At 34.7% G+C, this 15,202-nt stretch overlaps 1 protein-coding gene across 12 annotated transcripts in view; it reads left to right on the forward strand.

Moving 5' to 3' along the window:
• Positions 1–14,906, forward strand: part of LOC145286282 (transcription factor Sp9-like) — a 304,352-nt gene extending 289,446 nt beyond the window's left edge. For all 12 annotated transcript variants that reach the window (XM_080135132.1, XM_080135135.1, XM_080135129.1 and 9 more), the window contains one exon: positions 12,365–14,906. In XM_080135132.1, the coding sequence (XP_079991258.1) occupies positions 12,365–13,564 (1,200 nt within the window). In that variant the 3' untranslated portion in view covers positions 13,565–14,906. The remainder of the gene's footprint in view (positions 1–12,364) is intronic.
• Positions 14,907–15,202: the final 296 nt, after the last annotated feature.

A 15,202-nucleotide genomic window follows, 5' to 3' on the forward strand; every position in this document is an offset into this window, starting at 1 on the left:
AAAAAAAATTTATACCAAACGCAATAGTGTTAACTTCTTTACTGATTCTTATATATTTGGTGCATAAATATTTTATTTCTTTATTTTTATTTTACAAGGGAGCCAAAACTTATCAAGACCCGAAGGCCACTCAAGGATGAGGGTTAATGAATGTAAGGCAGTCAGTGGGGCAACAACATAGTGATCATTAGTGGTGGAAATTAAGTAGTTTGATTATTTAAGGAGGCGGCTTAACAAGAACTTGTTTACATTAGACTTGAAGATGGCTATGTTCTAGCCAGCAGGAAAGCAGGTCTGCGACACAGTTCCACGTGCGGTCAGTTCTAGGAAAGCAGATTTGTTCATGGAATTTGCGTTTAGATTTAGCCACAAGTAGTAATACAAATTGTCAAAACTGGCTGTAGCTAGACGAACGTTCGTAGATGTTTCACATGGGGTGGGGGCAAAGTTTGAAGCTGAGGTGAGTACTTGCCGTGAAAATAAGGAAAGAGCAGAGACGGACTAGCAAAGTCTGTCCAGTGGGAAAGAGGTTGCAAAGAGGATAAAAAGTCATCACTTACTATGTATATAAGCTGGTTTTAAATGCTGTCAAGGAAGGATAGGGTGCACCGAGTATCTTCTCCCCAGATGAGGTAACGGTACTCCTTTTTAGTGTATTTATCGATACGTGAAAACCAAATGCTGAATATTAAAAAGAATGGCTTACTTTACCAAGTTCGAGGGCCAAGCCCCATTTTGTAACAAAGACCGTATAGGCGCGTGTGAGAAAAGCAGCAGCAGCCATTAAAACACGTATGCAAATTAACAAGTGTGCGGGAGAATGCGTCACAAGAAAAAGGATGGCACGTGGTCAAGAAGATAAGCAAGTTGCTTCCCGAGGAAGACGAGCGTGTAAATACTGGCACCAAAGTCAGGTAGCAGGGAGAAATAGACTTTTAAAAAGAACATGCATGTGTGCGAAAAGACATTGAAAATATATTTAAATGCTTGGTTTTGGTAGAACCACAAATAAATGAATTTAATAGGTACTTAAAAAATGCCGAGTCGGATTTTTATTCCTTTTCTTTTTTTATTCGTATGTTCATTTGTGGCGGTGCTGTACAGCGTGTGAGTCCGAGAGGTTTAAAACGTAACGACACTATTAAAAAGTAAGGGTCACGTTACACTTAAAAAAAAAAATCTCTCCTGTAACCATATGTAATTGCCGAAGTTAAGCGCCCGCGATTGTTGTTTATTTATGGGGGTGGGGGAGTATCGAAGAACGTGTTTCATTGAAATAACATTTTTAAATAGGTATGGTATAATAAATTATGGGATTTATCTATATTTACTTTCATCATAATTTGCTTTGGTTTTGATACCCCCAAATTCGAAGCTATCTCTTTACAACCATTCCTTTTTATAACCTATCATACTTTCATACATCAGAGTCGATTTTTAGTAGGCTGTTTTTGAACCCAGTCAACGACGGGTACTTTTGCTAATATATATATATATATATATATATATATATATATATATATATATATATATATATATTAGTATATGTTTGTGTGAGTGTATATAAATATATATAGTATATGTTTGTGTGAGTGTATATAAATATATATAGTATATGTTTGTGTGAGTGTATATAAATATATATAGTATGTTTTGTGAGTACGTATATATATATATATATATATATATATAGTATGTTTGTGTGAGTATATATATAGTATGTTTGTGTGAGTATATATATGTATATATATATAGTATGTTTGTGTGAGTATATATATATATACAGTATATGTTTGTGTGAGTATATATATATAGAGAGAGAGAGAGAAAGAGAGAGAGTATATGTTTGTGTGAGTGTGTATGTATATATATATATAGTATACGTTTGTGTGAGTATATATATAGTATACGTTTGTGTGAGTATATATATATATATATGGTATATATATATATATATATATATATATTGTATATATGTTGTGTGTGTATAATTTATATACATATATATATGGAGAGAGATGTATATATATTGTATTTTTGTTTGTGTGTGTGTATATATTATATATATATATATATATATATGGAGAGAGATGTTTGTATGTATGTGTGTGTATATATATAAGGAGAGAGATGTTTGTATGTATGTGTATATATATATATATATGGAGAGAGATGTTTGTGTGTGTATGTATATGTATATATATATATATATATATAGAGAGAGAGAGAGAGAGCGAGAGATAGGGACAGACAGATAGTATATTTACAAAAATACATATTACTGTGGGGATAATACATGTCGTTGGTCATACTTGATCCCAATAATTAAAATTGTCTCTTAACTAGAAATATCTCGGTCATCGCAATACAATATACACTTCAGGAGCTGTCCAACTTAAGACGAATACAAATTTGAAAACGTTTTACTTGAATTGATTTCAAATTGGTCTTGCTCAATAGGTTCAATTTCATGTAATATTCTAAAACAGCTATATTTATTATTGGTGTTTTATGTATACAAATTCCACAGTGTAGGAAATAATTTCTGCTGTTGGAACAATTCGTATCCAGCATAAAATCACTTTTGACTCAGTAGCGTGATATTCCACCTTTAGGTCGACATCAATTAATATAAAAAAAGGGAACTTAAACCCTATAGCATGTCAAATCAGTAGGACATATACAATAAGCTTAACGAAATAGTGTTGAACAGCAGAGATTGGATTATCACATTCCGTCTTCATTGACTACTTATAAATTATCCTAAACGCCTAATCCCTTGTTAAGGGAGCTACAACACCATTTTTATTTAAAAAGAATTCGAATCTATTTACAAATTCACTTCTATATATATATATATATATTGTGAGATTTCTCTCACAAAATTTTTGCCCTTGGCAGAATGGAAGAAAACCATACAGAAATTACAACAAGCTCACCTTAAAACTTGAACGTAAATTTTATTAAAGTAAAAAAGTACAAGGTTGCAAAAGATGCGTCATCTTTAGCTATCAGCCATTTTGGGCTGGTGACATTCCCGAAGGGAATAATAATTCGTCTTCCATGAGGGCTAGGTAGGATTCTCGCTGACGAAGAAATGCGCAGGTTGGATATGTTAATTTGACTTCCAAGTCGAGCTGCTAGCTGGGCATATACGCGGAGTCCATGTAGAAACTGCCCAATGGCGGGCAATGACAGGTCAAACAGTAGACCGTCTTGACAGACATCAAATTGAAGCACAAACGTGCAAATAAAAATTCTCCCTACTTAAGGGCATTGGTAATTGTAATAATAAAGTTCCGGTCATCATTTGGGTATTTAAAACGTCTAGATGCAACAAGTAATTCTGTTGCCTCGATTCGAGTGAGAAATCCAGTCTGTTCCACTCGGCGTTTTCTAGGATTCGAGTGAGCAATCCACATGTTTCCCACTCTGTCATCCTGGATTCTGATCTGAAAATGAAATTTGGCACCAAAGAACATTCTCGGCGGTTAATTATAACATGCAATTTGATTGGTTAAAATAAATCCGTGGGCGGAGAAACCGTCCAATAAAAAGCTTGCTTATTTCTGTAGAATTTCTTACAATATATATATATGCACACACAAGGTGCCTTAAATAAGTTTGCAGTAATTGTCGTATGATCACTTTTATTGATAGTACACACAAGGCACTCTAGTCCCCTTCGAAGTAATCTCCTCAAGTTGCAATGCACTTGTACTGTCTCAATAACTTCCGGAAATCTCTATAGAAGCCCTCGTGTCTGGTAATGATACTCGTCACAGCCTCTTTCGTCCCCTCAATTGTCTCATAACTACAGCCTCTGTGGTTTTCCTTGAGCTAAGGAATAACCAAATGGCACAGAGAGCACAGTTTGGACTATAAGGAGGGCAAGGAACTGTCTCGATGCCCATCTTGGTTATGACAACGTCTTTCTCTCTGATCTTCTTTGATCACCCTTGGGCAAACTTAGCGAATATATTCCACATCTTCAGTTCCTCGCGAATAATTATGTGTACAATTTCCACACTGATGTCAAACTGTGCATTTATCGTTTACAGCACTCGACGGTCTTTATCCATGAAGTTCTTTATTTGGCCAATCTACTCTGTTCTGACTTCCTTACTCCTCCCACACCTCATCATCTCTCATAAACTTCTCGTCTTCCGATTCATGCAAAATGGTCCGAAAGCAATCTGAAGCATTTTATACGTTTCTGTGACATTTTTTCTAATTTCAAAACAGAATTTTACTGCATTTCGTTCTTCTAAACAGTCCTCACGTCCAGATTAATTTTTGAATTTCACCAGTTCTGACAGTCAAACTTTAGTAGGGTGTAATCCAATTCTTGTTGTAGCTATTTATTTAAACCTGAAATTGTAAAAAATTAGTCAGTGATTTCAAAAGGTGTATAGCAATAACATACTGAATTTTCAAGAGTCTACGACAATTTAAATATATATATACGACAAAAGTCTCGAAACCCATTGAAGGCACCTCGTGTATATATATATATATATATATATATATATATATATATATATATATACACTCTTGTAATTTTCTTTTTGTGTTGAATTATTAAAAACACTTTTTCCTATTTATTTAAAAGAAAATGCAACTTTGTTATATATGGATCAGAAAATTGCATTCATCTGTAGATCTAGCTAATTTGCAGATTCTTTTAAACATTCATTTTAATTCTCTATTAGTTTTTTTTTTCGGTTTTCTTATGGGATGATCATCTTTAGTTAACTATTACGTGTAATTATATTCATGCAGGTATTCTACGTAGTTTATACTTGCGTAATACTTGTGTAAAAAGGTTATAGTAAACACAAACTTATTTTTATATATATTAATGTATGTGTATATGTATTTGCTTAAAAAATTTTGTTCACCAAACTCCTCTGTCACTTTTTATTCTACAAACATGAAAATTAATAAATAGGGTAATCGAACCCATGCGAAACTTCATCTTTGGGCTGTACCCGGGGAAAGTTGGTGCAAATATATGAAAAAAAAACTGTAATTTGCCAGGTGAAAGTCGAACGACGACATTACGAATATGCATGCAAAATTTAAACAAACATGTCTTCATAGTTCAGGCATTAACGTAAAAGGAAAAAGGAAATCATAAGCTAAACGTTTTGGTTTCTATTTTTGTTGGAGAGTCATTTTTTTTTTTTTTTTTTACTTTTTAAATAATTTCTATATATATGCTTCCCTGACTGTACTGATATGCAAAAATTCAAGTGTAATATAAAGAAATATTGCTGCCCAACTCCCTGCAAATCTAGTCCCAAATAGTAGACTTTTGCGTCTCTGTGTCTTGTTTGGGGTAAATTAACATTACAAACGTGGAGAATCTAATAGAGATGGGAAAATTCTTTTAAAATTAAATGCATATATACTCTTAGAATTGTTTAAAGACATCGTATTAGTTTTCTTATTAAGACGACTGTTTTCATTTTTAGTTCAATTTTCACGTTTCAGTCAATTTAACCTTCGATCTTTTCATGTGTATGTTATCGAACCTGGAAAACTTTCTGGATTTGCAGAGAATTTCGAAGGATTTTTTTTTTTAATTTACTCCACATGAGTAGTGCCTTCGTTTACCTATGACTGAGTAGAAGTCTTTAGTAATTTGCGATTGCATCTCTGTCGTCTGCACTGATGATAGAACTTATAACCTCCATAACTTAGAACTTCCACGCAATCTAAAAAGTTTCATTTACATTTTTAGTTGTAAAATGAATTTTTACTTTTAAATGAGAGCATTTGCATGTATTAAAATGTTAACTTTTTTTCTAATTATCGTTTGAATTTGAAACTTTTATCAAATTAAGTGAAAATGTTTTGCTTTATATTTTGAAAATATAACTGAAACGTGTCATAATTATGGTTTTTAAGAAATAAACAAGACTAATCCCATTGCACCAAAAATTAAAATTACTTAACGAAAATTAAAATTACTTGACTAAAATTAAAATTACTTGTTGAAACGAAAAAATGATCGACGGACGATGCGTACAGAGCTAGTTAAACTATTTTCAATAATAGAATCGTAGTAGTTATGCTATAAATGATCTCATCTTAAAGAAGCAAAAGGTGTATGCTCCCTCCTTCGCTCTCTCTTTTTCTCTCTGTCGCTTTTTCTGTGTGTGTCTCTCTCTCTCTTTCTCTCTCTCTCTCTTTCTCTCTCTCTCTCTCTTTTTCTCTCTCTCTCTCTTTTTCTCTCTCTCTCTCTGCTACCCACGTGGGGAAACAAGAAAACACGAGGTGTGACGAGTTTGATAAAAGGAGATAAGCCACGTGAAGTAGCGAGAGTTACTCAACATTAAGGGAAAATTTGAGGGAAAGGAGGCAGTATTTTACTCATAAAATATGAGTAAACCTCAGTAAGTATACGATCATGCCTATGAAAAAACGGTAATTTATGGGAAAATTCCCATTTTTAAAGAGTTCCGGTTTTGTGAGCTATAATTTGCTAAACTCTGCAGAATAAGAACCCGAATATACTGCACTGAAACAAGTTACAATACACTGGAAATTGCATGGATTTGAAATTTATCTTAAATATTCTTAGAATAGGTATTACGCGCGTATACTCACACACACACATTATATATATATATATATATATATATATATATATATATATATATATATATATATATATACATCATTAGAGAATTTAAGGAAAATGTGCATTTGTAATTGTGCCAAAGACGGTTTCATTTCTCAGTTTGTAAAATGAAATTTTACTTTCGAATAAACTTATTTGCATTCGTTAAAAAAGTTATCTTGTTCAATATCCGTTTCAATGTGAATCTTTTAAACAGAATACAAGAATAAACTAGTTAAAATGATTTGTAGGTTTTTAATGTATTATTATTGAAAATCTAAACAACACATGTCATAACTGGTAAAATAGATCATTTGTATTGAGTAGGAGTTATCACGCTGCAAAATGAATTAATTCCTAAACTCGTAAAAATGAAAAGTCATCGACGTATGAAGTTAGTCAAATAATTTCAGTAATAAAACGCAAATCTGAAAGATTGAAACAAAAATGCTTATGTTGCGAACATTCGAGATAATGATGAATGCACTTAACTAAAAAGTTACAAACCATCATTTTCTTTGCCATAATTATGAGATTGTGATCAATAAATACCCTACAATGCCTTTTATTTTGGCATTTAACAAAGGTCGATATGCCGGAACAAGCAATTAACCTCGGCTACACCAACTAAAGTATTATGATTTAAAAAAAAAAAAAAAAGTTTTAACCAGCCAGTTAACCAAGCGTATTCAGTTCAACCTTTTTTATTTCTTATAACACATACTATAATATACATTTTACTTTTCTATCTATAAGCTTATACAGTGAAGCGATACGTTTATGAAACGTCACATGTTTCTCAATCTCAATATAATAGACGACCCTTTCCCTTTGATGTCCGTTTATTTCATTAAGACAATATAAAAAAAAATGGAGAGAAGAAAAGAAGTGCGAGGTTGTTATGTATCGCCGTTAATGGCTGGCGGCGAAATTAGCCACTTCCGGGTTTGTGTTCATGATGTCATTATGAGCTAATAAGGCACGATATCATTACTTCCGGTCCGTAGGCAATATCTACGCGTCAAGGAAAATTACGCCATATTTATTATATTTTGTTCTCGTCTTTTTTCATGCTCTTCCTCTCTATTTCGTACGCGTTTCGTTATGATCCCCAGTTAAGCCTCGGGCATCACGTGCCCATAATTTCTTTTCATTCTCGGTTTATCTAGATTTGCGTTTCTATCGACCATCGGAGGTTATTAAGAGACCGAATCAAACATCGAGACAGTTTTTATTATTTTTTTTTATATTTTCTGTCATTTTCGCACGCCCGTTTTTTTTTTCTTTTCTTTTTCTTAGGTTTAGGCGGGAAGAGATGATTGAAAGGAACAAGACCAACATGATCCAAGAATAACTTGGAATATGATTCGGATTCTTTTGCAGAATAAGACCCCTATCGACCCGAACCTCTCCCAGTGTAATTAACCGAACAGGCCGGAAATCGCGGAAGCAATTTACGATCTTAAAGTTGCGAAGAAATGTAATAATGAAGACAATACAAAGCAAGATTAGGATAAACAAATTTTCGACCTAAAAATTTAAGTCGAAAATAAAAAACAAACTTAAAAAACACAAAAATATTGATTTACTTAGAAATTTCAGTTATAGTCAGCTAACGTTCTTCTAATTTCCGGCATAGCGCTACCGGAAGCGGTGGCAAGGAGAATCAGTACCTTCACTTTTATTGCTCTTCAGTATTTCTATTGTGAAACGATTTATTGAAATAAAATATAAGAAAATAACATTATTGAAAAGTATACAATAAAAATTAACACAATTATACAAATCAAAATAAGACAATTAAACTTCATTTGCACTTTTAATAACAATTTTTTTAAAAATATGTTTAGTTTATTTGAAATTTTATAAGTAGGTTTATGAAATTATAATTTTTTTTTTTCATTTTTAAACAAGTTTTTATTTGAATTTCTATAATAAATATATGTTTATGAAAGTATAAAAATAACATTGAAATCAAAATAACAAATGAAATTATAAAAATCCAAATAACAAAAGGGAAAGGAACTGATTTGTTTTGTCACTGTTCCTGGTAGTGCTACGCCGGAAATTAGAAGGTACGTTACCTGACTATGACGCAGATTTAAAAAAATTAAAACATTTTCAGCCTATTCTTGACTTTAAACTTAAGACAAAGAAATAAAATGCAAAACTTGTTTTACTCAATGTCAGTACGGACTGACTGTTTCTCGACGGCTTTGCTATTTTCGCTCGGTTCAGGAAATTGTAATTGGAAACATTTGTTGATAGAAAAAAAATCGATAGGAGCAATCGAAGTGTGGTATCTGTTCTGATTCTTAATTTTTTATGCTCTCGTTGAGTGAAGTAGACTTCATACTAGACTCGAGTAATTGTTTTTTTTTTTTGTTCCAATTCATTTCTTTGTTAGCTGAAATTTTCACATTAAAAACCAATCTTATATGCTCTGTCTTCGTAAGGAAGCAAGTAAATAGAAATATGTGTAGGTATTTTTAGAGACGACTAATTCTCAATTAAAAAAATCAATTTTCTTTAATTGAAGATTTGGCAACTATCGGTTATTTGGAATTCAGCTTGGATTTAGCAAGTCGTGTGGTATCAGCAGGGCTCTGCCACATGCCAAACAGCGGGAAATACAATCAGTTTACCGGGAGAACCATTTTATGAACGACTAATTTCGCAACATAGACCTGATATCTAGCCACCTCTTCATACGATTTAACCCCATTAGATTATTTTCTTCATAGGTATGTAAAGTTCTATGTCTTTCACTGATGAATTAGGCACAGTAGATCAATTGGAAGACAATCTCTGTTAATGTTATTGATTAAATACAACCTAATGTATTGCGTAGAGTTTGTGACTAAAACAACACCCTTTATATCGGTAATGTTTTGTCAGTAACATGTCTTAGTTATAAATTTAATTTAACGAATTTATAAATAAATTAGCAGTTCAGCCCGGCTTTGCTCGAGGCCTTATGTACTGTTCATGACGTTATGTGCATATTTATGTATGTATATATTAAAAAGTTTGACTCATTTCCAAGTAACCTATATTTAAAATTGCAAGTGTTTAACCCCAAATTGGCGGAAGAGTTTGGTAGAGTCTGCAAAGATAAACTCTTTCAACTTTGATTTCTTGGCAGCCAGATGGTCGCTTAAAAAACTGATTAAAAAGCTTGTGTATGTCTGAATACTCTTTATGTAAAAATTCATATGTTTAGACTCAAAATTGGCTGAATAGTTTGCTAGAGACCGCAAATTGAAGGAGTAGTTTAGTAGGGAAATGTACACACACAGACAAACATACACTAACAGACAATTTCACTTTTATAGATATGCTAGCAGTTCAGCCCGGCTATGTACTGTTCGTAACTTTATGTGCGCATATATATATATATATATATATATATATATATATATATATCAGAAAGTTTGACTCGTGTCCAGATAACCTACATCTAAAATTTCAAGACCCAAAATTGGCGGAGAACTTTAATAGATTCGCAAAGGAAAACTCTTTCAACTTTGATCTCTTGGCAGCCCAAAAACTGATTAAAAAGTTTGCTGCATGTATGAATACCCTTTTATGTAAAATTTCAAATGTTTAGACCCCAAAATGGCTAAATTTGCTAGAGATCGCAGAGGTAAAATCTGTGAACTTTTACTCTTTGGCGACTAAATTTTCAGCCCCAAACCCATTAAAACGCTTGCTTATGTCCGAATAAACTTTATGTAAAATTTCAAATGTTTAGATCAAAAATTGGCTAAGTAATTTGGTAGAGACCGCGGAGGTCAAATTCTTTTTACAGCTTTGACTCTTAACATTCATTGTTTTAGGCTAAAATCAAATTAAAACGTTTGATCTAGCCAAGTAGCCTACATCTAAAATTGCAAGTGTTTAAGCCCAAAATTGGCGGAGGAGTTTGGTAGAGTTTTCAAAAGTCAAATCGTTGAACTTTGACCCCTTGACAACCAAATTACTGGCCGAAAACCGATGACAAAGATTATTCCAAATCGTAACACCCTTTATGTTAAATGTCATGTCCGTAGACTGAACATTGACAGAGTACTTTTGTAGAGAAATGCACACACAGACAATTTCACTTATATATATATATATATATTGAGAGGTTATATGCATTGTTTCCCATGCGTAATTGTATAATGATTTTTTTTACAATTAAAATATAACGTCTATGGATTTTTGCGAAAATGGTTCTTTGATGTTTCATGAAATACAAGATCTTCGCAAATTCGTTTGAAGCAGTAATCAGAAAGTATTCCAAGGTTCTTAATATTGTTTATCATTTTATGATCTTCCGTAATATTCATCGTGCGACAAGATCCGACTGTCTGAAGATATGAGCTACCTGACAAAAGACGCTCCAAACATTGGTCTTGTTATTGTTATTATTTCTTTTCCCTTTGCAAAATTCAAGCATGTTCAACAAAGCCCAAAACAAAAACCAGTTGCATCTACAAAACGACAAAATCAAAAGCTATGAATAAATATATAAAGATATTAAAAACTTGGCATAAACATTTACGAAAATGGATTTATCATTAAATAAACCGCAAATTCTTCATAAAGCGCAAAACCGTTGCGAGAGAGAACCTGGGCGAAGAAACTCGTGTGTTGCCCAAGCGGCACGAGTGGAACTTGACCAGAGCCAGGAGAACCCAAGGAAAGACAAGGTCGATACGTTGGTACCGACTCTGGCTGCAGGAGATGGCCGTTGTCTCATAAGAAGCTCATCCGACCTTTGATAGGTCTTGTTTTTGGTCCTGATGAGTGTCCCCACACGCTCCTCACCCAGGTTACCCCGGGCGGGGGAGCTGGTTTAGTCGCCAACGACCCTACCATAAGGCAGCTAGCACTGAGTTACATGGTACCAGTAGAAGTCAAAACAAAGCAACCAAATCAAGTATGCTGCATAAATATTCGAGGCTATATCAATATTTACTCAAGTCGCTGGTTTCGTATTAAATAACCTGAATAGGTTTCTTAAACCGTCAAATAAAACAACAAAACCTAATATTCCTTATTCAACTGATTTCAATCTCTATTCGCCTTTCTTCTTGATAAACTATGATTCGTTAAGTTAAAAACAGAATGTCAAGTGCATAAATCTTAAAACACAGCAAAATCTTTACGATTCACTCCAAAACAAACTATTACGTAATCATTCTAATGGGTGATTAACGGTCTTTAAAATCAACGTGGGTTGTTGCAAAAATATGTTTTTTTAAAAATTAACTGTTGAAGAACTACGAAGACAGGAGTGGTATTATTAAAACAAGCAACCTTTAATGATCTAGAATTTATTGATTACGTACTCACCACTATTTTCAATGCACTTTTACATGGACTTCAATGAGGAATAACTGCTTCTGACACACGTCTATGACAGGGTTGCTTTTTAAAGTCTGATAGTCAACATCTGCAATAGAGAAGTGACACTTTCAGTTCATGATATGAATAAGTTCAGTCATTATAACAATTCGATTGTCAACCTCGTCTGATCCATTTGGGTGGAATAATAAACAGAAAGCATTAATTTTGGAAAGCCCTTCGTAGCCTACTGTTCAAATTAAAACGTATTTCTTGTGATCATGTACTTTGCAGATATTAATTTTTGTGTGATTTCATTGTTTGGTTTAATTTCATAATTTTCTTTATAAGAAAGTCGAGTTGAATATATTTTCTAAGTTTGTCTTTTTCTTACAATTTCAGGACCGGCACCCGTTTACAAATCTGTCACTGGATGTGCTGCCGCCCTCGTGCAGTAAGCTAGGATCCGTGAATAGTTCCGGCCTCATGGAAGACACAGTTGGCAAAGGTTTCCAACCTTGGAAACGCGAGAATTGCTCTGTCGATACAAGCGGTGCAAACTCTCCTTACGTCTCTCCCCTGGTCACCCCACTGAGCAATGCCAGCACGGACCTGATCTACTCTCGAAACAACGCACTGGCCCCTTGTTCAGGAACTTATGCCAGTGAGATCTGTTGTCCGACAACAACAACATTCACCCACGCTGAGGGAGACTACTCTTCCGCCTGGATGCATAAACTCAACGAAGATAACGGTCTCGGGGCCTCTAGCTTTCAAAGCATCTATCATCGGGTCTCTCAGATTCGCAGCCATCAACCAGACTCCCTCACGCTACACCTTCCGAGTAGTCGTAGTCACAATCTAGGACATGACAACTCTTCGGTTAATTCGACTTCCGCTTGGTGGGACCTGCAGAAGTCGCCAACTAAATGGCTTTCTGAAGATGCTAACAAGGCTGGCAGGCTCTGTGGCCAGATAACCACCGGTTATCCCACCAGTAACCTGATGACCCTGGGCGCCAAATCGAACTATTTGACACCGACTCAAAGTATTCTTCCCGACACGTACAAATCAATAGTCTCGTCTCGCTACGAGATCGGCTCAACAAATGTGACCTCTTACCTGAGCCCTTCTCGTATCTCTGGTATCAGTAACAACCGCTCCCAGAAGCGGTACTCTGGCCGAGGTAGTTGCGATTGTCCCAATTGCCAAGAGGCCGATAGGCTCGGACCGGCCGGGGAACACCTGCGCAAGAATAACGTCCACAGTTGCCACGTACCGGGTTGTGGCAAAGTGTACAACAAGACGTCTCATCTAAAGGCTCATTTGCGTTGGCATACGGGTGAACGACCGTTCATCTGTAACTGGTTGTTCTGCGGCAAGAGATTTACCCGCTCAGACGAGCTCCAGCGTCATCAGAGGACCCACACGGGCGAAAAAAGGTTCGCGTGTCCGGTATGCGACAAGCGCTTCCTTCGGAGTGACCATCTTAGCAAGCATGTCAAGACTCATAGCGCTTCGGACGGCCGGAAATCCGGTGGTAGCGATTCTGGCACAACAGCAGCGGATGGTGGAAGTAATGGGAGCACAAAGACTGGATAAAACAAGACAACCAGAGAGAAAAAATTAATAATAAAAAAATGAAATTTAACGCAGTGAAAAGAAGGAAAAAATAAAAATAACTATCCCGTACTAAGTTTTCTAAAAAATAAAATAATGAATGATTCAAAAAATGGTAAACACCCTGATGTAACAGGTTGGAATTACAAGAACTTGAGCGATCTGGATAATGGTAAAATCTGAATAACAATAGATAACGTAAAATAAGATGTCTACCTGAGAAAAGCTTCACTTCCTCTTGAAAAGTGGAAGTTGGTGTTAATGGAAGATGAAGTCAGTTGAAATAAATTTTGAATAATGGAAACCATTATATAAAAAATATATATATTTAGCCAGTAAAGTTGGCTACCATGACAAAATCCATATCGTCCTTGTAATATAAATTTTTAAATAACCCAACACTCTCGTGATAAGTGATTTAACGAGCGTATTCTATTGGATAAAATCAATCGGGTATTCATCGACTACGCTGTTCCAAAACCCGAGTAGTATTGAACTTCGGTGTGAATTAAATTTGGAATAAACACTACCCTTCAAAGATATATTAAAAGTAAACTTTGTTGTTGGGGTCAGAGAAAGCGAAAGAAATATTCCATATTTAACCCCAAAATACTGAAGACAATTAGACCGGTTTTAAGGTCATTCTACTGCGATCTCCCTCGGCCATTACCAAACCATGTGTCCGGCAAGCTGGATGAATGTGGGTGTACGTGTGTGTGCGCTACTGTTATTTCTTAGTGTGCGTATGAGTATGCATGGTTTTGGGGGGACGGATTCGATATTTTAACAAAAAAGTCAATAAACAAACATTTCCTCCGCCTCTCCTTTCTAACTCTACTCCTACCCAGCCTGGCACATGAATTGAATTAAATTGATATCGCCATCAGAAGCGATATCAATTTTGACAGTTGTACACCCCTTTTCTTCACGTTTCAAAACCACAAACCAGAAAAATTAAACAGCTCCATTTCTTTTTCTATTTTTCATTTTTTAAATGACACAAAGGGACTGATCATTGCGATGAATGGGCACAGGAACTTTACAGACGGTTAAGTTTTTATTATCCCCCCCTTTCCTCGTTTCAAACCTCTTTTATTATTTTTTTGTTTTTCACGGCTCGAAACGAGCTGAACTTTATAATACCCCATTTTCCGATTTTTCGCTTTTTTTTCGAAACAAAAAACAAAACTTTTTTTGCTAAGTCATGATTCCACATCTACAATTTCATACATTTGTTGGTGTATCTTAAAACTGTTTCTCTTGCAGCCCCTCTCCACCCTCCCCCACAAAAAAAACGGTCGTTAAAACATGTGAAAATTTCGAATGTCGAGTTCTGTTGTTATTTTTCCGTTTTTCTTTTCAATTTTCTAACATTGAAATATTTCGGGGTTTTTTTCTTCTTTCAAATCGACTTTAAACTTACGAGGTGCCTTCAATAAGTTTCCAGACTTTTTTCGTATGGCCATCTTTATTGATAATACACGCATAAACATAGACATCTTTATTGATAATACACGCATAAATCTCAAGTATCCTGCAATGTACATCTTGTACCATTCCAAGAATTTCTGGGAGGCCCTACAGAAATCTTCTTGTGTGAGTATGTCAATGACCCTCGCC

This window comes from Euprymna scolopes, chromosome 10 (assembly GCF_053919585.1).
Source record: "Euprymna scolopes isolate OS-2025 chromosome 10, ASM5391958v1, whole genome shotgun sequence".
NCBI lineage: Eukaryota > Metazoa > Mollusca > Cephalopoda > Sepiida > Sepiolidae > Euprymna > Euprymna scolopes.